Source organism: Eschrichtius robustus, chromosome 8 (genome assembly GCF_028021215.1).
Source record: "Eschrichtius robustus isolate mEscRob2 chromosome 8, mEscRob2.pri, whole genome shotgun sequence".
NCBI classification, from domain to species: domain Eukaryota; kingdom Metazoa; phylum Chordata; class Mammalia; order Artiodactyla; family Eschrichtiidae; genus Eschrichtius; species Eschrichtius robustus.
Window position 1 is genome coordinate 18,571,305 of NC_090831.1, and position 26,654 is coordinate 18,597,958.

At 48.0% G+C, this 26,654-nt stretch overlaps 1 protein-coding gene across 5 annotated transcripts in view; it reads left to right on the plus strand.

Moving 5' to 3' along the window:
- ATXN7L1 (ataxin 7 like 1) overlaps positions 1-26,654 on the plus strand; it is a 230,892-nt gene that overhangs the window by 76,308 nt on the left and 127,930 nt on the right. For all 5 annotated transcript variants that reach the window (XM_068550396.1, XM_068550397.1, XM_068550398.1 and 2 more), the window contains exon 3: positions 6,136-6,240. In XM_068550396.1, the coding sequence (XP_068406497.1) occupies positions 6,136-6,240 (105 nt within the window). The remainder of the gene's footprint in view (positions 1-6,135; positions 6,241-26,654) is intronic.

Below are 26,654 nucleotides of genomic sequence, written 5' to 3' on the forward strand. Positions count from 1 at the left end.
CCAGAAGTAAAGGAAGAGAAGAAGTAAAGAACTGCCTGCTTTAAATAGGGGCACTGAGAATAGCCTGTGTGTGATCCATGTATAAGCAGCATTAATTTAATACTCTGAGCCTAATGTGTGAATAATCTCCATGAATAGCCCTTAAAGAGTAAGCATTAAATTGACAGACGTTGAAAAGAACTTAATTCTCCACTCCAACATCCCCACTCCCCCTCCCCCTCCCCCAGTCCCCTTCTCACCACCAGAGCTGGACAAGTGGCAGCTTTTTTGTACTCATTTGATACAGAACGTGATCAATATGTTTACCTGGCTCTGTTGTGCATATTTTTTGCGTTAATGATCAATATCATTACCATAATTTTATGTTACATAATGATTTCCTCCCAAGTTCACAGAAGCCTTTCTGCATCCAGTGTGGTAGATGACAGATATGATTTTCTCCATTTCTATAACTAAGGAAATTGATCCAGGGAGGAGTGATGGTGGGTGCTAGTCAGTGGTGTGCTGGTAAATATTTTCACAGCTAGCTCTCCAAGAGAAGCAGCCCTGGTTTGTAGTGGATGCTGATTACCATGGTGTAAATACTCCCACCTTGGCTGATTCAGGCCACCGACATGCCTCACTGAATGCAGAGTTAGGAAGAGATACAGTCAGCTCCTGTGAGCTGGCACGGCGCACTCCAGCATATAATTGGCACAAATTCATGGCTTCAGACTCCCAGGTGACTCCTAAGGACCAGCTCCAACCTCTGTAAATGCCCAGTTAACTCTCAGGCTCGGCTCAGCCTCTAACTCAGTGGATTGCCTTGAAGAGTGTTTTTCACACTTTGAGTTGTGACCCATTAAAGGGTCAAGAAGTTAATTTCAAGATCTCAATGAGCTGGGCTTCCCTGGTGGCGCAGTGGTTAAGAATCCGCCTGCCAATGCAGGGGACACGGGTTCAAGCCCTGGTCCGGGAAGATCCCACACGCCGCAGGGCAACGAAGCCCATATGCCACAACTACTGAGCCTGCGCTCTAGAGCCCGCGAGCCACAACTACTGAAGCCTGCGGCCCTAGAGCCCGTGCTCCGCAACAAGAGAAGCCACCGCAATGAGAAGCCCGCACACCGCAACAAAGAGTAGCCCCCGCTCACTGCAACTAGAGAAAGCCCACGCACAGCAACAAAGACCCAACGCAGCCAAAAATAAATAAATAAAATAAATAATAATAAAATTTGAAAAAAAGATCTCAGTGAGCATTTTTTTAAAGGAAATAGAACAGAATAAAATAAAAAAGAAATGAGTAGACCAGAACATATCAGAGTGTAACGTACATGTTCCAACGATAGATGATGGATAGATGGATGAGTGGAGAGATAGGTAGATAGATAGATACATAGATAGGTAGATAGATAAAATAGGTATGTATTTGTGTATAGTGAGTTGGGGTTAAAAAAAACAAAAACGAAAAATACTGACCTAGAAGCAAGAGTATCTCTGTTTCCCCATCTGCAAAATGGAGCTATGGAGTTTGCTCTCACCCTGCCCATAATCAGGCCAGGAGGATGACTAAGGTCACCTCTGTGACAGTGCCATGGTGGTACTATCTGATCTGTCTGATCAACAGTTGATTCATTTGCGGGGGCAACATGGGGCAAAACAGACAGGCGTGGCTTTGTCTGTTTGGGAGATGGATGGACAGTGTGATGGGCACAGTCCCATCACCTTTATGCACGTTTTCTCGGGGCCTGACCACAGCCTAGAGAGTGTCCTCCCAGTGGCTCTCAGCCCTCGTCTGTCCACACAGCGCGCGATGGTGTACCTGCGCACACAGGAAGTTCTGCAGGTTGGAGGGAGCACTGAGGTTCCCCAGGAGGCTGGCTGTGAGTGGTTACGCAGGAGAGTCAAAGAATGTGCTGGCTGGAGCAACTCTCCCACTGGAGTGCGAACAAGTTAGTTTTGAAAAATAGGGGAGAAGACCTTGATTAAAGCTTTTTCCACACTTTCTTCCAAATCCCTGGAGGAAGAAAATACAAAGCCAGGCAGCTTTTATGAGCCTTCACAGCAACCCCATGAGGCAAGAACTGTGAGCCCCGTCTTATGGAAGAGGAAACTGACACTCAGAAAGGTTAGGCACCTTCCCTGAAGTTGCACAGCAAAGGACACTGTGCTCTCAATCCCTCCTTCTGACCCCAGGCCTGTGCAAACGCCAGTGGCTCCCTCGGAGTGTGTTAGTCATCCATGCAAGCGCTCCAAACGGGTTTCTTCATCTTTGAAATGGGATCTTGCTCTTACGAAACACGTGGCCTTTTGCTGAGATGGGAGCGTGGGCTGTAGAGTAGGAATCTCATCCTACTTTAAAGATCACTGCCTTGGGATCTCTTACCTTTGTTTCCTTGCCTGGAAAGTGGGATGATGGCAACTTTGTGGGTTAGTTATGAGGATTAACTAAGATAATGTTATGAGATAACGAAGTCTAGAAGGATATATATTAACATGCCAACAGTGGTTATCCCAAGGTGGCGTCATTACAGGTGGTTTCACTTTTCCCTTTTCTTCCCATCTTTGTTCAGTGGTACACCGGTAAATGTTTAACAACGCGGCTTTCCAAAGAAAAGACAAGATTTGTAGTGCCCATTTCCGTGGTGCAAATACTCTCACCAGGGCTGATTTCAGCTACCACCTTGATCTCACTGAACGAGTTGGGAGACTTGCACAGTTGGCTCTCGGAAGCTGGTACAAGCCCACGTCAACACACCCCTGTTTTTAACTGTGAGCTGCAAGCTGTATTTGGGTGGTAAATTGAGAGAGAGGGAGGGAGAATTAATAATAGGATGCCTAGCATGATGCCAGACATAGTAGTTTCCAATTCTCCCTGGCCTTCCTTCCTCATACCCAAGCAGACAGCACATGGACCGAGATGGCCTGGCCCCGGGAAGTGGTGGTTCTTCTGAGAAGCCAGCTGCCCTTATCTTGCTCCACATCTGCCAGACTCTCCCAGAGCCTGGGCAGCCTGTCGAGGAGATTCTAAGGTCTGATCACTGAGGAATAATCAAGTAGGCCAGCAGGTCCTCTCAGTTTCCACAGGAGACACGTTCTGAGCAGACGTGTGCATGGTTGAAACTGCCCTGGAGGAAACCAAGAAGAGTCCCAGTGGAGTGAAGGGCCTGGAGTAGGACACCCCCAGGGTGGCCAGTCTCCGACCAGCCTAACCTTCACCTTCAACTCTCGACCTAGAGCTGCGTGTAGGGGGTGGGGTCTACGGGTTCCTGGAGGAATCCTGAAATGGGACAGCAGCTGGAGGCCTGACAGGCCTTGGGCACGTCATCAGGCGCGCGCGACAAAGGTGCAGAGGTGCGTTCCTCACCCCCAGCTCTCAGCCTCCCATACTCCACAGAGCTTCTGGCGCAGAGTAGGTGCTCAAGAAACTTTTGTGAATGCGCTTTTTTGTTTTTTTAATTAATGCATTTCTTTCATGCCTTTATAGCCTGATCTATTGCAGAAGGGCTGGAAGGCAGCTCAGGAAATGCTGTTGAATAAATAAATGTCTTAGCCCTTGCCAGCTCCTGGTTTCACATGTTCCTGGATAGAAAATGTGACTAAATCTAAATGAGATGCAAAGTGTTAATAAAGATTGCCAGTGATTTTTTTTTTTTTTAATTTCTTCTGGCTTTTCTGTATTTTTCATATGTATCCTCAAAGAACATGGATCACTTCTGTTATTTTTTTTTTTAAAAAGGCTCTATATTATAAAAATAATCTGTAAATAAAATGTAAAGCCGGAGTGGTGTCAGCAATGCGGGACCGGGTGCATCCTCTGCGCGCTGGGAGGCTGTGAAGCAAGGGCCCCGGACACACTGGGTGGGCCCGGCCTGGGCCTCCCCACGCCGCAGGCCTTTGTCACAGCTGGGTTCTCTCTCAGCCTCTCTTTCCACAGGCCTCCACCTACCAGGCACTGACTAATAACGCTCCCCTCCGGTAACGTCTTAGTCAGAGTGGAAACAGAGGCAAGTCCTGGAGGGGAAATGATGGGCTGCGACCAGAGCCACAGAGATGCCGAGGCTCAGTGCGCCCGTGCCCCGGTCTGGCCCGCATCCCGCCGCAGGCGCGGGTCCCGCGCACGTGGAGGGGACCCAGCAACGGGGGCCCTTCTCACCCTTCCAGTCTAGCCTCCTCTGGGGCGGGGGTCTTGGCTCCCGGCCGCGTGACAAGTGTGTCGGTTCCATTTCCCTCTAAGCATCGGGGCTGCACTGGAAGCCTGTGTTGGCTTATAAATGAGCCGTCCCTGAATCAGGAGGAACTCGGCTTCCCTGTGGCCTCGCCCTGCAGCTGGGAGAACCATCGTGCGCCTGGTGGTTTTCAGTAAAGACACAGGTTGAGTCTAAAAAAACGAGGGCGTGGGGGGCTGGGGAGAGGAAGCTCAGCTCTGTGACGCAAAGACTTTCATGCAGAACGTGTCTTTTATTTCCTCTGTCCGCCCTGCTCTCAGTGGCCCTGGAGCCAGTCAGCTAAGGAGAGGCCGGCAGAGTGCCCTCCACCCCACGGTGGGCGAGGAGGTATGACCTCCGAATCCCCCTACACACACACAGCTTTCCTGAGACATAATTCACATATACAATTCACCCATTTAAAGCACGCAGTTCGGTGGTTTGTAGTATGCTCACAGCGTTGTGCAGCCATCACCACTATCAATCTTAGAACATTATTATCACCCCCAAAAGAAACCCGTAGCCTTTAGCAATTGTCCGACAGTTCCCGCCAGGGCCCCCCCAGCCCAAGGCAAGCACTAATCTGCTTTCTGTCTCTCTAGTTTTGCCTGTTCTGGACAGTTCATATAAATGGAATCATATAATATGTGGGCTTTTGTGACTGGCTCCTTTCACTTAGCATATGTTTTCAAGGTTCATCCATGTTGCAGCAGGTATCAGTTCTTCACTCCTTCTTATGGCCAAATAATATCCCATTGTATGGATATATCACATTTCATTTATGTGTTCAGCAGTTGATGGGTATCTGGGTTGCTTCCACGCTTGGGCTGTTACGAATAATGCTACAGGGAACATGCGTGGGCAGGTTTTTGTGTGGACCTATGCGATTGTCTCTCGTAGGCCACATAACTGATCTTCTAACAGTGTCCATCTGACTCTGTCACTTCTTTGCTTAAAAACCTTCAGTAGCTTCCCACTGATCTTAAAGTCAGGTTCAAAATCTCTACCTTGGTCCACAAGGCTTACACCTTCTGGGCTCCCCCCTTGTTCTTCTCTTCCAGCCAAGAGGTTCTGCTGACACACAGAATCTCCTTCCTCGGCAGAGCTGGAACTTTGCTCTCCCTCCCCTGGCCTTTTCTTTCTCTAACCCCTCCTCAGGGAAGCCTCTCCAATGCCTTAGACAGGGTTAGGTCTACCTACCACACACTCTCATGGGACCCTGTACATCTCCTCCTTAGGAGGTACCACTGTTACAGCCAAGTGATGACTTGTGTGATTCTGGTTAATTCTTCTCTTTTCTGCTCCAGCAGAGCAGGGCACTCGTTCTTGTTCACCAGTTATCCCTGGAACCCAGCACAGTCGGTGCCCGGCACACTTAGGCACTCGGTAAATCTTTGCCACGTAAAGAATGGATAATGATGGCAGCCAACAAGCCACTTGTCTGGACACTTCCTTTTACCCTGGAGTCTCCCACAGGTGATGGGGAACCCAGGCAGCTGCCGAGACCAGGATGACTCCTCTCTCTCTCCAGGCTTTCTCGCCCCGTCACTCACCTGGGAGGGCTCTGCCTACGCTGAAATGGGTTTGGAGGAGCTCCCCCATCCTAAAATGACTAGAGCCTCGTTGGGTCCCAGCTAACCCCGGGGCCCTCTTTCAGAACAGGGTCACTCCCCACAGCCTGTGATTCCAGGCAGCCCAACCCCCCTGACCAAACCAACAGGGGTAGCCGTCTGTTTGCAAGGAAAATAAAGAGGGGTTCTCTGAGGCACGGGCTTCCCTGAGAGTAGGGAGCTGCATTAGGACAAACTGCGTTCCCTTTCGTAAAGATGATTGGCTTTCTGCGCGTCTTGTTTGAAAAACTGTCCTCGAGGAAATGCCAAGAAGAAACTGTCCACCTTCTGAGACGTGGTTGCTTTTTCAAAACAACCTGTTTTCCTTTCCCCCACAGATATGCACTTGTTTGGCCACTACCCAGCACACGACGACTTCTACCTCGTGGTGTGCAGTGCCTGTAACCAGGTCGTCAAGCCGCAGGTCTTCCAGTCCCACTGCGGTAAGTGGACTCCTGCAGCGGCCAGTTTCCGACGTCAGGGAGGCACCGTCCCCTGTGGTCTGGCCCTGGGTCTGTCTTAGCCCAAGGCCATGGGTGAATTCCTCCTGGGGCTCTACCTCTGCTCCCAGGCTGCCTGTCTTAGGAGCTGCAGTCCTTCTGCCGACACCCTCACTCCTGCCGGGACACCAGAGAGAAAGCCTCCCATTGTTTAGGTAGATAGGTGGTGGCCTCTGCAGATGACGAAGGGGAGGGGCAGTGGTGGCTCGAGCAGTCCCTCTTGCAGCCTCGCAACCTGCCATTGGGTCCCCCTGAGAGAGGGCGCGGCGGAGTCTCCCTGTATGGACACACAGGAGGGGTGGGTCCCGTGTGGGACCACTGGGCTGCTGCCCCCGAGAAATGCGAGTAGCAAAGCCACAGGTTCAGCTTCTCCTCTTCCAAGAATCATCCTTCTTAAAAAAAAAAGCCAGGCCTGTTTGGGAACTCACTTTCCCTCTGTATCTTTACATCCTTGAAGTGAGAAATTCCCTTCAGCTGTTCCACAGCAAATGCTGGTCTCCTTCAGTGCAGGTGCTGTGTGGACTTACAACAGATAACCTCCACGAGGCTGCTCCCCTATAGCAAATAAACAGCTACTGACCTGAGACAGGAAGTGACTTAACCTCTCTGAGCGGAGGTTTCCTCTCTTCACACGGGGCGTTGGACCAGCCAATTTCCAAAGTTGTCATATGCTCTGAGTTCCAGAACAGTAGTTCCCAGTCTTTTGGTTTAAACTCTCCTCTTTTTTTGTTGAACGTAAAATCCAAATGCCCTTCTTTACTGTTAAATTTCAAAGCACATTAAATACTGTGCCTAAAAAAAAAAAAAAATCAAAGCAATTATAATATCAAATACTCTTTTGCAAATTACACGCTTCCCCTTTCTCACGCTCAGGATTTCTTATTTTACCACAGTCCCGCAGTTATCACCATTCTGTAATAAACAGGTATAAAATAAAAGGAGATGAGCTTATCTAAGCTCTCTAGTAAATGTATTTGGGACTATAGAATAGTTATATATATCCTAATATCACTTACGAATATGTATATACGTATATGTCATTTACATAGCTGCATATATATGTATAACCTGCGTCTGTGTGTAAACTCTAGGTGTGTTTTGTGTTTATAATACATAGAAAGAGAATCCAGGCTTCTGAGACTTTCTGACCTGCACAGGCATAGAGGCTCCTAGAAAGTGCCGTAAAAAGAGCTCTGTTGAGAGGCCAGGTCTCCTGCCTCTCCTGGCAGCCAGCTCTGTGACTTGGGGCTACTTGCTAAATGTCTCAGTGTTTGGTTTCCTCGTTTCTTCCACGAGAGATGACTTCCGCCGCCGCTTCCAGCTCTAACATTTTCGTTTCTGGCAGAATGAGCATGAAAGAGCAAGTCGTGTGCTGGGCACGAGCTGATCTTCTTGCTTGATGCTCTGTAGCAAATGACCCTTCCTTCTCCCCGGAGGAGAGAAAAGGTCAAACCTGTCCCAGGGAGACTGCCAGAGGCCCGGCGGTGGTGCTACCAGCTGGGGTGACAGGTGGGGAAGTCAAGAGCAGAGCAGTGGCAAGAAGATCCCACCCAACTGCTGGGTCAGGGGGTGACTGTGGAGGCCCCGTGGCCCCTGCTTCTGTTTGTCTCATGAAGATGCCAAAAGGGATCATCATTCATTCATTCATGGGATGTGCTGCTGTGCTGGGCACTGGGGCACAGCAGTGAACAAGACAGACAGAAATCCCATAAGCCGTCAAAACCTTCTCTGGGAACTTAATTCGCTGGCAGGGTCTCTGATGGCAAGAACCTAAAAAGGGACCCAGGACCCCACTGTGCCCTGCAGAATTCCGCCCAAGGCAAGGCCTCATCTAGCCAGCGAAGGAGGCCTCTGGGGCTCGGCTGGGCTGAGACACGTGCCTCCCTCGGTCCTAGGCCTTTGGGTGCAAGAGCAAGTTGAGCTTAGGGGGAGAGCCAAGGGTTTTGCGGCCATCTCCTGAACGGTGGCAGTAAATTAGCTTGGGGGTTTGGGGTTACCGATCTCATGCCCCGAAGCCCCGCCTCCATTGAGCTTCTTGCTGAATCAGCTGACAAGCAGCGGTGGGGACATGACCACATCTCAGCAGATGGAGGGAGACCCCTAAGCCTCCCTCATCTTCCGGGCGCGTGTCCCGCGGACGCGCAGCCCGCATTTATCAAGGGCAGGAGAACACGAGGCAGAGCTCAGAACCAGAGCAACACTCCCGGAACAGTGAGGACTTCTTAGTTGCCCTAAAAATTCCTCCTATAGTGTCATGGTGTTTCCTTTTTCGCTCTTTTACCTCCTATGACTAGCCTAGCTGTAATCAACAAGTTAACGAGAATGGCGCTGTGCTAAGTGCCGGGCACTATGCTATACGCTTTCTTTATCTTTGAACACGTAATCCTAATCCTCTCAACACCCCCATGAAGTAGGTACCAATGTTACCCCCATTTTGAACGTGAGGAAGCTAAGGCTTAGGAGTACCTTGCCCAGGGTTGCAGAGCTGAGCAGGTGTAAAGCCTGATTCTGAACGCAGGCCGCATCGCTCCAGAGCGAGGGAAGTGCGTGCTTCGCCTGCTTGCTTAGCCATCATCCCTCACTGCCTCCCAGCGTGGGTCACATGTCCTTCTTGTCCCGGCCCGAACTCCAAGGCCTGACCCACTTGCCTTCCAGGTAGCACGTCATAGTACAGGGCTTCAAACTTGATCTTGTTAGCAGCAGAGCTTTCTCTCAAACAGAGTCTCATCTGTAGAACCCAAATATGGAGATAGATGCACAGCAGAGCCAAAGAGGTTGAAATTGGGGTGGGTGCTCAAGCTCCGCCTCCCTGGCCTACTCCTGGCCTCTCAGCCCGCCAGGGCTCCGCAGAACAGCATCTGAAGTTTTAAAATGGACAGAACATGGGCTTTGGAGGCGGGCAAAGCAGTTCACATGACTCCCTCATTAACTGTGTGATCTCAGGCAGGTAGCCTCCTGTCTCTCCACCTGGTCCGTAAGATCGGTGCGCTGCCCGCCTCGGGGGAGTTGTTGGTGCAGAATGACTGGCGAGAGGCGCCTTCCTGCAGGTACACCCAGAGCATGCGTTCATTCCTCTTCTCCCCGTGCCATCTCCCCATGGCCAGCAGCTGGACGCCATTCATCCCTCTTCATGTCCATAGAACTGTGTTCTCCAATGCCTCCCACCTTCTGCCGTGCACTTGACTTATCTGTGGACTGTCTCAGCACGTCCACCAGCTTCTAGGATCCTCTCAGGACTAGGGATGTACCTTTTCAGCTCTGTATTCCCAGCACCTAGAAATGAGTTCATCATCACCGGCCGTGGCCCCGGGAAGCAGAGCTGAGGTGCGGTGGGAGGGACACAGCCCAGGGTCCAGCACACCTGGGGCCAGATCCCAGCTTGGCCTCGCCCAGCCCTTAGACCCTGGACTTGTCACCGTTTTAAATGACAGGGGACTGGACTCTGTGTTCTCTTGGAAACTTGCCCACTCTTAGCACCTGTGATTCGGCTCCTGATTTTAAGGATCGTAACATATCCAGAGAGATGGATACATGGCAGCCTTCAGGATTTCAGTGACCTGGTTAAGTTAAATGAAAAAAGGGTGTGTGTGTGTGTGTGTGTGTGTGTGTGTGTGTGTGTGTGTGTGTGTGTGTGTAGGCAGTTGGTTCTGAGGACTTTGGAGGTTGACAGTAATGTGAAACAGTGAAAGCCATTGTGGAAAAATCATGAATTTTGGAGTCAAACAGACCCAAGTTACTAGCTGTGAGACCTTGGGCTAATTACATGACCTTTCTGAGCCTCCTTTTCCTCCAAAATGAAGGCGATAGTTCCTGCCTTGCAGAGTTACTATGAGGAACAGAGATAAAGTAGTTTCCTGGCACATAGTAAGGAAATAAAGAAAGGGTAGCTATTATTGTCAATAAAGTATGGCTATTTTTTATTAAGTTGAATGTTTCTTATGAAAAAATGGGAAAACCAATTCAGTCAAGTGCTTCCTGCCTTCGTTTCTCTCTCTGTCTCGGGGGATGTGTGCGCAGAGGTCAGCCTGCGGACTCTGGCCTGTGATTCATCTTCGGCTTCCCACACTCTTGAGGCAGGACTTGTTGGCCTGAAGATGATTACATTGCCAGGAGTTCTGAGGATCTGCCTTTATGAATATGGTTTACATTCACATGGGCCCCCAGTGTCAGCTCCTTTGGAAACACCATGAAGCTCCCAGTGTCTCTCTGGGGTCCCTGCCGAGGTCCATCTGGCCTTGGCCGCCTCCCCGTATGGGGGTGATGTGAAGCCCCGCTCCCAGGACTGTCTGCTTTCCTGTTGCTCCTGACTTTGCGCCCCAAGCTGGTGTCCCAGACGTAAAAAGTAGGCATGCCCACTGCTCAGGAGACCCTCCGCTTGGCGTAGGGGTAGGGGCTCCCTGCAGGCCATTTTCTGTGCCACCCTATCTGTGTGGGCCCCTTAGGTCTGTTTCCTCTGTACAAGGGCCCTTTGGATGCTTTTTAAACCTCTACCCAGGAGATCTAGGATTTGGAGGAATTGGTTTGTTTCTCAAGTCCCTTAGGTTAGTTGATGAGGTTATATAGGCGTAGAAAAGGGAAAAACAGAAAAAGCCTTGCCTTGGGCGTCCCGATCCCATTCAGCAGGCGTCCCTGTCTCTCATAGCTGTCCAGCCCAGGTTGTGGCTTGACGCACTGAGACGATGTAGGAGCCTCGTGGTTGGGAATAGCCTCCCTGGGGTCAGTCTGCCTAGATTGAAGTTCCAGCTCTTCCACTTATTAGCTGTGTGACCTTGGGCAGGTTACTTTGCCTCTCTGTGCTTCAGTCTCCTTATTCTTAAAATGGGATCGTAGTTTATCTCGTAAGATTGTTGTGATGATTAAAGGAACTCGCATGTGGGAAATACTTAGCACAGTGGTGGAACAGAGTTTGCTTTAGGAAAAAAAAAAAAGTTAAGCTATCATTAACCAAGTGATAAGCTACAGAGATTTATAATGAAATCTTTTCCAGAGACTATTCACTTATGATTACCATGGAGTGTGAGGGTGACATTTGTGACTCTTCCTCTTGTGTCAATTCTGTGGGTCCCCACCTCAACCCAGAGAGGGTGGTATTGCCATTTCTTCCGAAAAGAATCCTCTGTGTGTGGTGTGTGCGTGTGTGTGTGTGGGAGCGGGGGGGTCCCATCTGTGTCCACAAGCCTGTATACAAGCTCAAAACTAGGAGGCGCAAGATACCTGCAATGGAAACATATTTGTATTACTTTTAGTAGTTGCATACATTTAATCAAATTGAAATATTATAAGTAAAGGGAAAAATAACAGGTAGATCCAAGCTGTGGTGTTGTAATTGGGTTGGGCATTTATGGAGTTGTATGATTTGCCTAAATGAAAGGAGTATGATTTTGTTTCTGTCCTTATCTCCTAATATATTTACGTAATGAGCTACCATGAAGAAGAGTTTCTCAGCAGCAGCACTCTTACCATCTGGGGCTGGATAATTCTGTTATGGGGGCGTCTTGTGCGTTGTAGGATGTCGAACAGCTTCCCTGTATTTTATCCACTGGATGCCAGAAGCAGCCCCCACCCCCAGTCATGACAGCGAAAACTGTCTCCAGGAATTGCCAGGGTCCTCTAGGCGACAAAATCGCCCCCAGTTGAAAGCCACTGCCATAAAATATAACCTCTTCATTTGTCCTATCATATTCTGTGCTTTTCTATATTTAAGTTTTTATCCACATTCAAATGAGTGTGTGTGCACGGGTCAGCAGGGTAATTTCCCCATCACAGTCATATTCAAAGCATAAAACAAGATACGTTGCAGAAGTCCATAAAGTTGCAGTCCTCCCCACCTTCCCACCTTTTTTGATTTTGATTCCAAAATCAAAAAAGGGGGGAAAATGGCAAAAGAAATAACCCATCCATATGCACAGATCCTTCAGAATTTTCCAGCCACATTTGGTGCTCACCCTCCAAGCAGAGAACTATGCAGCCCCACACCCCATCCATCAGACAGAGATAATCCTTGGATGTCACTGCTACTTAAAAAATATACGTGTTAGAACCAAAGAACCTAGTTGTCACTCAGTAGACAAGAGAGGATTAATTTTTGTCCCTCTTTCTCAGAGAGGGCTTTTTATTCCCTTTTCTGATTATATTTTTGAATGCCCTTCAAGTAGCTGTTTTGCGTGTTGATGGTGATGCAGTAGAATTTAATGAACTGTGAGCTAAAGCAGAGGGGCTGAGCTGCAAAATAAATGAGTGACAGCAATTGGCTGCTGGAGGCTGTTACCTCCATCCCTCCCGTCCACATCCAGATGCCGATGCTGGGTGGGTACCAAGGGCAGCAGAGCCCAGCAGTGCCACACGTGGAAGCCTCATTAATGAGGTTCCAAGGTTTCCTGCAATTGTTCTTTTTCTTTTGTCTATCTCCGGGTGACCTCTAGTTGAGGAGGAAACAAACCATTTGTGCTTCTGGAGCCCTAGAGAAAGTCAGTCCCTCCCAATGTCAGTGCCCCTGGGCTTCCCGGGTATCATCACCGGCTAATTATCCTGCCAGAACTTCCTTTCTGAAAGTGTAGATTGCCACAGAGCAGGGCTGGAGTTTTTGGTCAATTAAGTTGAATTTGTTTGTTGAGATTAAATTTCTGTTGTTGTTATTGTGAGTTGTCTTTTATGAGACTAGATTATTTATACCAGAGATGTATAAAATAATTAAAGTAAATTGGTCTCATCAAACATATTCTTTGTCATGTCTGACAGTATTAACTAATAAGACTTGGCAAGAACGAGTGAATCTGTGCAAACTTGATTTTGTTAGTGGGATTCTTTTTTAACCTTAATTTGATGAATGGATCCCCGATCCAGAATTAACTCTTGGCTTGATATATCTTTCGGGCTCCTTACGATCAGAAACAGTGTCTGCTGTTCTTTCTTCTTATTTCATCTTTCCATTGTCCCTGGTAAAGTGCAGTCAGTCATACGACAGATCCTAAGGAAATCCCTATAATAAGAAGATCCCTAAGGAAAAAAATCACAGACTAACAAATGGTTCTGCCTTAAATCAAGCATTACAACTGAAAGAATCTACAATAAAGTGGGACCACATTTTGCTCCACTTCAAATGTTTGTATTTTGAACTTACTGCTGCTCAAATTAGAATTAAAGGTGTGTCTAGAACATAGCAGGCTGACCTGGTCCCAAACCCTGGCTTTTCTTTTTTCTCTGCTAATGGCAGACAAAAATACCAAAAACAACAATAAAGCTAATGTACTTATTGAGCACTTATATATGCTAAGCTTTTTGTTATTTAATCCTATTGCAACCCTAAGGCGCTATGGTCATAGTATTCTCATCTCACAGCCAAAGACAGGGAGACTCAGAGGATTTAAGAAACTTCCTCAAAATCAGGCTGATGTAAGTGGCAGAACCAAGATTCCAATCTACGTCTGACTCTAGATCACTTTAACCACTGTACCGGTTCAATGTTTTGGATCTCAAACTCCCTGCAGCAGTGTAACTACACTTCCATACAGAAAGGTTGTTTTGGTCCCCTGTAGGATGCTGGAGACTAAATGCAGTGCTTGGGGGCACCTGAGCTCCCTGTTTCTTTCTCATCTTTCTAACCTACGCCACTGATCTTGTCTGCTTGTTGGCTTAGGTAAAGAACTTGGGCACAATTTTTTTTTTTTAATAAATTTATTTATTTATTAATTTATTTTTGGCTGCGTTGCGTCTTAGTTGCTGCGCGCGGGCTTCTCTCTAGTTGTGGCGAGCGGGGACCACCCTTCGCTGTGGTGCGCGGGCCTCTCATTGCGGTGGCTTCTCTTATTGAGGAGCACCAGCTCCAGGCGTGCAGGCTTCAGTAGCTGTGGCTCTTGGGCTCTGGAGCGCAGGCTCAGTAGTTGTGGCACACAGGCCTAGCCGCTCCGCGGCATGTGGGATCCTCCCGGACCAGGGCCCGAACCCGCTTCCCCTGCATTGGCAGGCGGACTCTCAACCACTGCGCCACCAGGGAAGCCTTGGGCACAGTTTGAGGGAATTCAGAAAGGAGGAATAAATCATTTACAGTCCACGTTTTGAGAGCCACAGCATTTGCATAGACCTTTAAATATCAAAAAGTAAAAAGAAGCAAGCTTGCAGAAGAGGTGGAGTGTGTACCACCATCAGTTCTGTCTTTAGTTTCTTGTTCATCTCCAGCAAATGAGCAGATCCATGAGACGCTCCCCCCGTCAAACAGTAGATGGTTTCCTCTAAGTTCAATGGAATTCCCTTTTCTTGCATGTTTCTGTGAACCAGGTAAAATTTTACAAGTAAACAAACCAAGGACTTCCCTGGTGGTTCAGTGGTTAAGGGTTAAGACTCCGTGCTTCCACTCTAGGGGGCGCGGGTTCAATCCCTGGTCGGGGGAACTAAGATCTCACATGCCACGTGGCATGGCCAAAAAAAAAAAAAAAATAGCAGATATAATGGTTCAGCTCAAATTTAGAGATAGATTAAGAGGATCTTCATAACTTTAGTATTTTTTTTTTTACTTTAGTATTATTATTATTTTTTTTAATTTTATTTATTTATTTATTTATGGCTGTGTTGGGTCTTCGTTTCTGTGCGAGGGCTTTCTCTAGTTGTGGCGAGCGGGGGCCACTCTTCATCGCGGTGCGCGGGCCTCTCACTATCGCGGCCTCTCTTGTTGCGGAGCACAGGCTCCAGACGCGCAGGCTCAGTAATTGTGGCTCACGGGCTTAGTTGCTCCGCGGCATGTGGGATCTTCCCAGACCAGGGCTCGAACCCGTGTCCCCTGCATTGGCAGGCAGACTCTCAACCACTGCGCCACCAGGGAAGCCCTACTTTAGTATTATTGAATTCATCTTTAATTGAAAAAAAAACACTTATAGTTATAATCTCATTCAAGCCTATTTCTTGAAGGCTGAATCTCTTGGATTACATTCTCCAGAGTCACATAGCCTTGATTCGTTAATTTATTTTAAAAATATTTATTGAGCACCTCCTGTATGCCAGGCATTGTTCTAATGCTGCAGATACAGTGGTGAATGAGACAAATAAGAGTGTGGGTTTCTTGAAGCCTGTGTTCTGGTTGGTTAAATAATGTATTGATAAACAGTAATGCGATCGAGCCGTAGGTAGAGCACACCAGGCGAGGTGTGTTTGAGGGCTTCAGAGAGGTGGCGGGGACCACTACTGTAGAGCCCTGTAGGGCAGAGCCCAAAGTTCGGGCTTCATTCTAGGTGTGGTGAGAAAACATGGGAGGACCCTGTGTGAGGGAAAGACATCATCTGGTTTGTGTTTTTAGAAGGTCACTCTGGCTGCTTGGAGCGTGGGAGACCTCGTAGGGACTGATGCATAGCTGTGAAGGTGGATAACAAAGGATAAACTTGAGATCTATTTCGGAAATGCAGCTGACAGCATTTGCTGATGGAGTGAGGTGGAAAAGGGAGAGGTCAACATTTAGGGTTAGTTAGAAGGGGAATGGCCAGTGACCTGGTAGGAAAAGCAGCAGAAGATGACAACATGGGAGCCAAGAGAAGAAAGCGTTTTGTAGAGCCAGTCAAATGCCAAGCGGTTGAGTGAGAGGAGAAAAGAGGTTGCTAGCTGCCACCAAAGGCTGCTGTGGACCTTGACAATAGCCATTTTAATGTCTTTGGATTTTATTTCCAAGTACGGATGACTTCATTTTTACATCACTGATAGACCTCTTTTTAGGCTAGCAACACCCTAAGTGTTTTTCCACATTTCTGCTGAGCTCAGCTACCACCCGACTAAATTGTCAGCTGGTCCCTGTGCCCCCTGCATCCCCCCCGTCCGATGGTACCGATCACGGTGCCGCAGTCACCTGTGAGCACTAGGTACTGAGCTCCCAAGCGCTGAGGCTGTGTCTTTTGCATCCCCGAGTCCCAGTCCGGAGCACATTTTCTGACTTGGGGCATAGACAGAGAGAAAGAAGGACTCTTCCGATCCCAATTCAAGCGCTCTTGGCACTCCCCACGTTACCGAGGTTCGCATATATGACCGCCATTGCGAATGCTCTTTCACTTATCCACCCCTGTTGAATGCGCATGCGCGCGCACAGACATTCCCCGCCCCCCCCCCGCCCCCCCAGCCCCCCCAGCCCCCCCAGCCTAGGAGTTTCAAGGAGCCCTGTCATCGTGCTCACCATTGTGTTCCCCGAGTTAACACGATGAATGCTGGATCTACGACTGGTGCTCAATACACTTTTTAAAAAATGAATCTTGGAAGAAAGGAGGGAGAAAGTGAGCATGGAAGGAAATCGGCTTCGCAGTTGTGAGTAAGCCAAATTCCACGGGTAAGCGAGGACATTCGTTTAGAAGATGTTGCTCCTCCAAAGAGAATGACCATCTCTATTCAGGTACAGTTGGAGAGGTGGATGCAGGGGAACCGTCCTTCCTCACTGAGCACTGGTGAGGCTGCCCCTTTGATCCCTGGCCACAGCTGAGTTCTGGAAGGCTGACGCTGTAACATGACCCCCGGCTTCTGACTCATCACTGGCTTGTCCTCGCTGTATGGGCTGCTCCATTCCATTCCTCCGAGCTGTATCAACCGAGAAAAATTAGGGGAACAGCCATCTCTTTATTTAAATCCGAGCAAAGAATGTTGCCAGCACTGATTCAGAAGGTCATTTTGGAATTGTCCCCATCCGAAGCAATGAGCAGAGCAGGGTTTCCGAAGCAGTGTTCCCTTCCCATAGTAGTGCATCTGTGCTCTGAGAGCTGGAGTTTGGGGGCACACACACGCTCGGGAAAGACCACATGCCAGATTACCCTCTGGAGGTTCTCGGCAGCTATTAGTCCACCGAAGCACTCAGAGGTCTTGCAGTAAAAAACAAAAATGCGCCTCTTTCGATCTGGAGTCCCATCGCTCTTAATTTATCAGAGTTCAGCCACGTGCACTGGGTGATGATGATGATAATAATAATAATAATGCACTGTTTTGGATTAATAATGCAGTCCCACATACAAGCCCACTTCTTCATCTGGTGTCCAAGCAGAGAAACAAAGCTCCTTTCCAATCCTGGAGGAGAAACTGGCCATGAAGAGAGCCCGCTATCCCCAAACCTTGTCTACCGTACTTTATGAGTGGAAGGGTTTTCAAGGGTGGGCTTGATTATCCATCCTTTTCACCTCACGCCCTAATGCTAGAGCCCAGCTCCCATCCAAACTGCCACTCCACCATCACAGTTTTCCTTGTGGAAGAGCATCTGGAGTAGTCGCTCAGGGAGCTGATTCTGAGTGCTTTGCCTGGGGTCACTGAGAGGTCCCTCCCAAAGTGTCACAAACCAGGCACCGCGTAGAGGCTCACCTTGGGGCTGCGGGAGCGGGGGGGCGGGGGGCACAGGGAGTCTCTAAAGAAGGTTCCCGACCCTATTGTTTCTAAAGTCCAAGTGCTTCTTCCCATATCATGTGTATATTTACTATGGCAGGGGTTTTTTTTCTCTTCTGGAAAAGGTGCTGGTAAGTTGATGTGGCCTCTTACAGTCGGTGGCATCCTGGAATTGAGGAAATCCTGTAGTGCAGAGCTTGCCCAAGGCCTTTCCTTTGGTCTTTCATGGGGCCAGGCACTACTGAAAAATGAGTGCACATTGGGGAATTGCTGTGTAGGAGGTGCATGGGAAATAAATACATCCGGGGGAAAATGTAAATCGAGGGGAGTAAATGTTGAAAGAATAAGTAAACAATTTCACTATGATGAATCTTCCTTCACATGGAATGAATAATCATTTTTTTCCCCCAGAGAAAGCAACTCTGGTCTTTGTTTTACAAAACTGGAACTATGGATTTCTGTCTAAGGTTTGGTTTCTGACTAACCCTGTTACTTGTTTGTTTATTAGCATCGTAGATGCTTTGCTTTTCTCTCCCAGGAATTATTTCTTCAAATTCCTGAGGCTTCTCCAGAGATGCATTTTTCTCAGATGAGTATGGCTCCCCTGGTGCGGTGGCTGCGATTTTCCGCTCGTCTCGCTAAGTGACTGTCCCCACCCCGTAGGTATCCCTCTCAAATGAGCCGCCTCCACCAGGAGCCCTGCTGCCCAGTCCCCAGCAGTGAGGTCCCATTAACACCAGCCCCGACTGACCCCTGACTCAGTGACCTGCATGACAGTCAGCTCTAGGGCATCGTCCGATGGCGGCACTCTCTCCAGGTGCGTATGAATTAAGTCACCGGAGCGTTGTAAGAGGCAGGACCTGGACAGCATCTCTGAAAATTCTTGTGCCACTTTTTCAGCTGCCCGTGTCATGTGCTTACCACTGTGACACTCACCCGAGGGGGTGGTTGGTGGGAAGCCTCTGTGCTGACGACACACCTCTGCCTCGGATACCCTTTGATGGGGGGCAGTGTTGGTGATGTTTGAGAGGGACTGGGAGACCAGTGAGGAGGCCCAGGGCAGCGGGGGTCCCCTGAGAGCTGCCGCACTCTATGGCTTGTGTGTGAGCCAGGGAACCACGGGGCTGTTTTGACCAACACAGGTGCCTGTGGCACAGGCAGAAGAGCTCTGGTCCTCTCTTTTATTTTCTTATTACTCCACCTGCCCCGCCCCCGCTGGCCCACAGAACTTGCAGACCTGTCATCAATGTGATTTGATCAGTATCACCCCATCCTGCATTCTATTCTTTTTAGGTTGTTTGGTGTTTTTCTCTTTAATATTTCTCTCATTATTCGGCCAGCACTGGAATTGTGTTGAACTGGCAACACAGTCCAGAGGAAGTGGTTGTTTTGGGATTGGTTTGGGGGGATTTCTCAGGGGGACTGGGGGACTGCTTTCTACCCCAGGGACACATGGACCTATATTTTTCTTGTGTGTCTCCTGTGCAGCATTCTGCGATCATTTTTAAGAAGTGCTTGACCCTGTGAACAGGCAGACAGAAGGTCCCATGTAAACTGTTAACTACAGAATTTGCTCGGTTCCAGGACCCTACTGATTGTAGGATGCCACATCAATTGAATAGCACCTTTTCCCAGGTGACTAGAGCACTTCTAGGACAGTCTCTGCGTCCAGCCAGTAGTGGCTGGCAGCAAGAGATGGGTATAGTGTAGTAGAGTAGGGCACAGTCTGGGGAATGAGCCAACGGCAGCTTCTGGTGCTGTACGACTTGGTTGTAATTAACCCACGCACACCCCTTCTTTTCTTCCTGGAGTCAGGTACTTCACCTTCCCTTTGGGTTAGAATTTATTTCAAAGTACAAAATAATGAAGTTAAACGGCTTGGGGAGTTTCCTGTTTCTGGTGATACCCGTGACAAATGTCATATAAATTAACCTGGTCCCATAGCAACTAGGCCACACATAGAAAAAAAAAAAATCACATCATTGCCAAGTAGTAATTGAGGAGCATAGTTTTAGTTTCCAAATGTAAAGGGTGGTGGTGGGGGGGGCCCTTACTCTTGTTTTATTTTTGATTTCTAGTTTAATTTGTGATGGCCAGGGAAAGTTATGTTACCCGTTTTATAACTTAGGATATCTCCTTTGTGATCATGCTTTTTTTTTTTAATGTGTCATATGTTATTAGAAAACTTGTATAATCTCCTTTTATGTGCAGGGTTCCATATATTAATTGTTTATTTTGTTATTCAAATCCTATTTATCCTCACCATTTTTGTCTGCTTGGTCTGTAGTTTCTGAGAAGGGAGTTTTAAGTCTCCTATGATGGTTGTGTGTCTGTCTCTCCTGAAATTCTAATACCTTTTGCAGTACAATTTTCAGGTTGTGCTATTGGATACATGTAAGTTTATGACTCATGTCATTTTAGTGGTGGAGTCTTCATCCCTATTAATGCTTTTGCCTTAGGTCCTACTTTATCTGATTAACATTGCCACCTAATTTTCTTTTGGTCAATGTGTATTTGCCTTATCTCTTTCCAATCTTTTATTTTCAACCTTTCTGTGTCATTTTGTTTTAGGTGTCTCTCTTGTAAGTAGTATATAGCTGGCTTTTTTTAAAGTCCAATCTGATAGTGACTTTTAATAGGTGAGTTTTATCCATTTACATTTATTGTGATTACTTTATATATTTGGACTTATCTCTGTCTTTTAATTTGCATTCTGTGTACCTTGCATTTTATTTGTTTTTGTTCTCCTTTCCTGCCTTCCCTTAAATTAGCAAAGTTTTCTTAACCGTCTTGCCATTTTTCCCTCTGCTAGCTTGGCCGCAATAGATTTTATTTTATTTCTTTATCTAGCTCTTTAAATCTATCTATTTATTTAGTGCATTAAGTTTTCAACATGTATACTGAACGATAATTTTTTTCTCATAAAGAATACAGTTGTTCAGGATCTCTGTCTTCTCAAACAACATAGATTTTTACATACATATCCCACTTAAAGTCAACTGGTAATTACAACAAAGAATTGAAATCCTGGCTCAAAACATTGCCATGCGTTCTCAGCCTCCTGATTCACAAGAGGATTATGATTGATTTATAAAGCATGAACTTTCTGCTAATTCACTCTGTTTTACACCATGAGGTGTTTCGGGTCATATCTCTAGTTCAGAGTGATACATTCATTCCCAGCTCATAAAAACCTTTCAAGTTCCTGAAAATGTTCTGAAGTAGGATTGGACAAAAGAGAGGTCAGAATCATTCAGCCCACTCTTAGGACCTGTTCCCATAAATCCTGTTTGTCACTTGTCATGATTTCCAGTGTGAAAATCAAGGGGTTCGTCCCTGTTAACACCTGCTTACTTATCCCTTGATGCCCCAAATTTAATGTACATATAAGCCCCCTGGGGGGTTCTTGCTAAAATGCAGATTTGAATTCAGCAGGTTTGTGTTTCTAACATGCTCCAAGGTGATGCTGGTGCTTTTGGTCCATGGACCACACTTTGAGGAGCAAGTGCTTAGAGAATAAAATGTAGTTAGTTAAAAGTGGGGCTTCGGCTCCAGGTCAAGGTTCCTTGATACTTCACGGAACAGCAGATTCCAGGAGAAGCATTGTCTTTGAATTGATGGGGTTCAGGATCATTTGAATTTTGAAGATATCCTTAAGGCCCTGCAGAGCCCTCCCACCCCTCTCCTGGCCCAGAGCCAGAAGTAAGTGCTCATTCAGACCCATGCGAAGTCCCTCTTACCTCCATCCCACTGGAGGTCAGCACAGCACATGCTTTGACTCTCAGGCTTGTCACTGTGTCATTTAGGTGTGACTCTGTGAGTCAGTGCCCCGAGGAAGAGCCTGCCTGGGGCCAGGGGCAGGCTTCCTGGTAATCTATGTCTAAGACAAGCTTTTAATAGAGATACACTTTTAAACAGTAACCAGGAAAAAGGTTCTCTCTTCTTAACGGGTACCCATTTGTAGGACTCAGCTGTTGAAGCTCAAGGGTAGCATTAGGCTTAAGTTTAATCTTCTGTATACCGTAATTTACAGCACTGAGTAAAGCATTGTACGTATAACTATTTCAGTCATTTGCTATGATAAATAGCTATTGCTTTTGGCGGAACAGAAACGCCATCTCTGCTTTCCACTTATGAATACTGAATAGTCTCAGGCAGGCTTTTGCTGTAAGTTTTTAAAGGGGAAATCCCCACCGATCACATCTCCTCAGTGGCCCAAAATGTCATTTCCCTGCTGTGTGCACCAGTCATTGCTCAATCCAGATGGCAATTCTGCAGCACACGTGTGTTCCTGGTGAATGTTGCACAGGGCACGCCCAACAGCTCCAGGTCCAAGACCTGCTGAAGGCTGCAGTTTTGCACCAAATGCCTTGAGCTGTTAGGTAGGAGATTTAGCTAGTGGCAGGAAGCCACCAACAGGGATCAGGGATCTATCTTAGAGGTGATAATGTGATGCAGGAAAAATAGAAGGGGTGTGAGTCTGTTGGATTCCTGACAGTGAAAAGATGGTGTCAGCTAGGGAAATTGAAACTAATAGGGACAAAAGGAGAGGGGAAATGCCCAGGCTATAAATCTCTAGGGATAAACTCTTTAGGAACTCAGAGACACACATGCTTTCCACCGGACTTCCCTTAGTTCAGATACTTTATTCCCTGCCAGCTGGGAGGAGGCAAAATGGATATTCAAATATGACGCTCAGGTCGAGTGACCAGTTTGTCCCAGAAATCCAAGGCCAAGTTGGCTGGTTACCCTAGACTCAGGCTCCCAGAAATCCTCCCAGTTTCTTTCCCACGGACGACCTTTCTGCACCAGAGGGACTGAAATCTTCAGACTGGCATTCTTTGGTTTGTCTCACACGTATGAGTACCCACCGGGTGCTCGTTAAGTACTCCAAGTATCGCACTGGATGGTGAGATAAGGACTCAAGGGCAAACATGAGCAGAGATGGTGAACGAGTGAAACAGCGCGCTCTTGCCTGCTTTTGAATCCTGTGACGTAGACGGGCTTCCGCGGTCGCACTCCCAAATGCCACTTCTCAGCAGTATGTCTAGAAGGTGATTCCTTTGAAAACAGAGATGAGAGACTTCTGTTCTCACTACCGCCTTTGGAGGGTGATCATATATCTTTAGAAATATCTACAGTGTCTTTACGAAGCACTCTCTCATGGCGTGTTCATTTTGATTTGAGTAACAACTCAGTAAGGTAGACTGCTGGGGGCTGGCTTCCCAGATTTGGGAGCTCAAAGAAGTTTAGCGACTTTCCTAACGTCACACAACCGATAGGGGCACAGCCGGGACTAGTCCTCAGGACTCCTGATTCTGACCCCAGGGCATTTGCCCTGAACAGAGACCCCAGTGAAAAAAATGCACAGCAGCCATCGAAGAGTGTGTCCACGCTTGGAGGCAAATTCACCTTTATGAAACTTCCAACCTTTGTAGTTTCTAATTCCAGGCTCCGGGCAATGAACATATCCTCTGGCTCTCTCGTATCTCTTTCACCTGGGATCTGAGCTTTCTCTAATAACTATTTGAAAAACACAGTCTTACAGTGTTGACTCTGAAGGACTGTTATTCAGTCTGCCTATAAGGTTATGATCTACCTTTCCATTTCTTGGCCTGAGGATTCCATCAGAAGAAGGTCACGGTCATTTCAGCAGACGCTGAAGGCGGTTGGTTGTGTTCTGCATGCGAATAAATCCGCTCAGCATTCTGATTAGTTATAACGGGTGATGAGAGAATTGTGCAGACCGAAAACTCCACGTATGTGTTTCATGCATGTAAGCCTACTAATGAGAGTGGGTTTTGGCAGAAAGCTAAGCATTGGTGTTCCTGCCGCTGGACCTTAGAGTTGCTCGTTGGTATTCTGGGAACTGGAGTGCAGACACAGATACAGTACGACTTGATCTTGAGAGCACCTCTCACTCCCAGGCCTTCGATACGTTTGTTAAACAGGAAGATGAGAGAAAGCAATCTGGAGAGAGGATTGTATAGAAGTGGCTCAAGAGACCTGGCAGTTTAGGACTCCTTGGAGACCTTGCTGTGACCTCCCACCTCTCCTTGCCCATCTGTGGAATGGGCATGGTGACTGCGCTCCAAGGTTATTATTCCAAATGATAAACTTGAGAACGCCTTGGCATGTGACTTGTGCTATAAATACTCCTCGCTGCCACGTGGAAATAAGGAGTTTTCAGCTGAAATGTATAATGAGGTGAGGCAGGGAACGTCAGTCCCTGGCAGCAGGAGTGTTGCCAGAGGTGGGTGGTGTGCGGGGAGGGGTCCAGATGCTCGCCTAAGGAAGGAGAACAGAGAGACCGTCTCTGAAGCATCTGGGGGCATCATGGTGGAATGTTCAAAACAAACAAACACAGAATAAGCGCTTGGATGTCTGGCCTGAACTTTGAAACCAGTCAGGGGGATTGGAGATGAGCCCCGTGTCTTTTCACGTTGCAGGCTCTGTGCTCCAGCTCCGGGCATCCACTGAATCCAGAGGCCTGGGACGGAGAAAGGCCTGGCCTAACCAGGACCCTCGTGGGCTTCAGCTGCTGTGTTGGAAGGCGGGTTGTGTTGGAAAGGTAGCAGCAAGGGGTTAGCGCCAGCCAGAGCCTGAAGCCAAGCTGTCTGGGCGTGACTGTGGCTCTGCCACTGACCAGCTAGGTGACCTTCAGCCAAAGCCTCAATCTCTCTGTGCCTCAGTTTCCCCATCTACAAAATGAGGATAATATTAGTACCTGTCTCAAAGATTGTCAGGAGGATAAAATGAGTAGATACCAGCACAATGCTTAGAATAGGCACCTGGCATCTGTATATGTCAGCGTAGCGAGGCACTTCTCCAGCCTTGCGAATTCCAGCACATGGCAGAGAAGAAACACAAAGTGGATGGGCTGAGGAACGTTCACCTCCAGAGGACTGAGTGTATCGACCATGAATTATATGGTCATTCCCAGAGAGGAAGCATCAGCTGGAAAGAAGGAAGACGGGTCACAGCCAGAATGATGCCCAGCCTTGGCTGGATCACCGGCTGTAAGCAGAGGCATGGTGGAGGGCTCGGGTTATGCTCGGGTCTTGAAACCATCTTGAAACTCCAATGTGCCTTCTCCCTGCTCCCAGGGAAGTTGGAAGCTTGGGGTGGAGGGAGGTCTGTATCCACAAAAGCAGATTCCAGTGGCCAGTATCCTAGGAATTTTTATCTCCTTATCTTGCACAAGTCAGTCTTTCCCAGAGTCATTTGCTGATATTGTATCTCTGCTGTAGAATCCTACAAAATCATTCCCCTGTTATCTGTCTGCCTCAACATGGGGAAAAAAATCCCTCTCATCTGGAACTCTTGTCTAATGCCTGCCATCCTGCCTGACAGCAGTGTGTGGGCAGGTCTGCTCTGTGCTGTACACATCTTCAGAATGACTGGATTTCAGGCTTTCAGAGCAAGTGTCTTTAAATCCACTGGTGAAAGGAGACAGCAATCATCTGCCGGTTGGCGTTTGCCAAAATGTGGCCTCATAGCAGGATGAAGTGATGGCTGCTGGCATGAAACCTGGTTCCCCCTGGGAGTACACCCAGCCTGAACAGCTCCTTGAAAACCAGAAACAATTTGTCATCTTTTGATTCTCTTCCAGCACTGTCCCTGTCACAGGTAGATAAATGAGGCGGCGTATGGATGTCCAAACGCAGGATCATCTAATCCCAGCGGTTTCCTGTGGAGCCATCACTCCGTGAGGGTGGAGAGCACAGTGGGATGGTCCCCAGCTTCGGGATTGTTACCATAAGCAAATTTTTTCATCGCATGTGCCATTTATATGCATGAAGTGCTTTCTCAGAGTCTCCCAGCCTCCAGCGTGCCATCGATAGGTGCGTTCCCCGTTTCAGAATCCTGAAATAAATCATAACACTGGTAAGCTCAACATCTCATGTCTGTAGTTCCATGGAATGCCAGTAATCAAATCAGTGTCTCAGCAGAAGCCAACAGGCACCCCTGAATTAGAGCTAGGGGTTGGACTTGATGTTCTAAAAAGCCTTGATTACAGAAAGCCGATGGTGAAGGAGGATGTATTTGTGTTCACCTCAAGTTGCGTGCTCTGTATGTGGCTTGAAAGATACCTGCGTGGTTTTCTACACAGCCCACGTGGACCTCAGATTTTCTCAGCTGCGTAAAACTAAAGTCACCAGGTTATTCCCAAGAACACAACAGGCAGAAGCGGTCTCCTGATGCCTCTTAGTTGTCCCGTGGGTGAGCCGTGGCGCCCCCGTAAATGAACGCTAGGCCTGTGTGGTGGATGAACTTGGCTGGCCGGGGCAGGCCTTGTGCTTGCGTCAAGGGGCTGAGTGTGTTACTGGTCCAGCCAGACAGCTTTGGTTTCTTCTGTGGCCACCAGTCATACCTTTCATCCCTGCAGCAGCTGGGTTCACTGGGCATCCATAGTCCCAAGGGCCCAGGCTTGGCTGGATTAACTCAACTTCATGCTTCACCACAGGAAAGTTATCTGCCCCAGTAGTGTTTCAGTGAATCCTTGAACGTCACTGAAGCAGCCTGAGAAAGGAGCAGATGTGGAGTGTCTTCTCAAAGCTAGATCTGCTGAGCATCGAGCAGATTCTCACACAGGCCACGGGTGCTGCTGACCAGGAGGAGTTTATGGCCAGCTCCTCATGATCCAGGGTACTGAAGGAGGAATGTAGCGTGAACTTCAATGTTTAAAAATAAATCCCCCGGGGCTTCCCTGGTGGCACAGTGGTCGAGAATCGGCCTGCCAATGCAGGGGACACGGGTTCGAGCCCTGGTCTGGGAGGATCCCACATGCCGCGGAGCAACTCGGCCCGCGAACCACAGCTACTGAGCCTGCGCGTCTGGAGCCTGTGCTCCGCAACAAGAGAGGCCGCGATAGTGAGAGGCCCGCGCACCGCGATGAAGAGTGGCGCCCACTTGCCACAACTAGAGAGAGCCCTCGCACAGAAACGAAAACCCAACACAGCCAAAAATAAATAAATAAATAAATAATAAGTAAAAATTTAAAAAAAAATAAAAATAAATCCCCC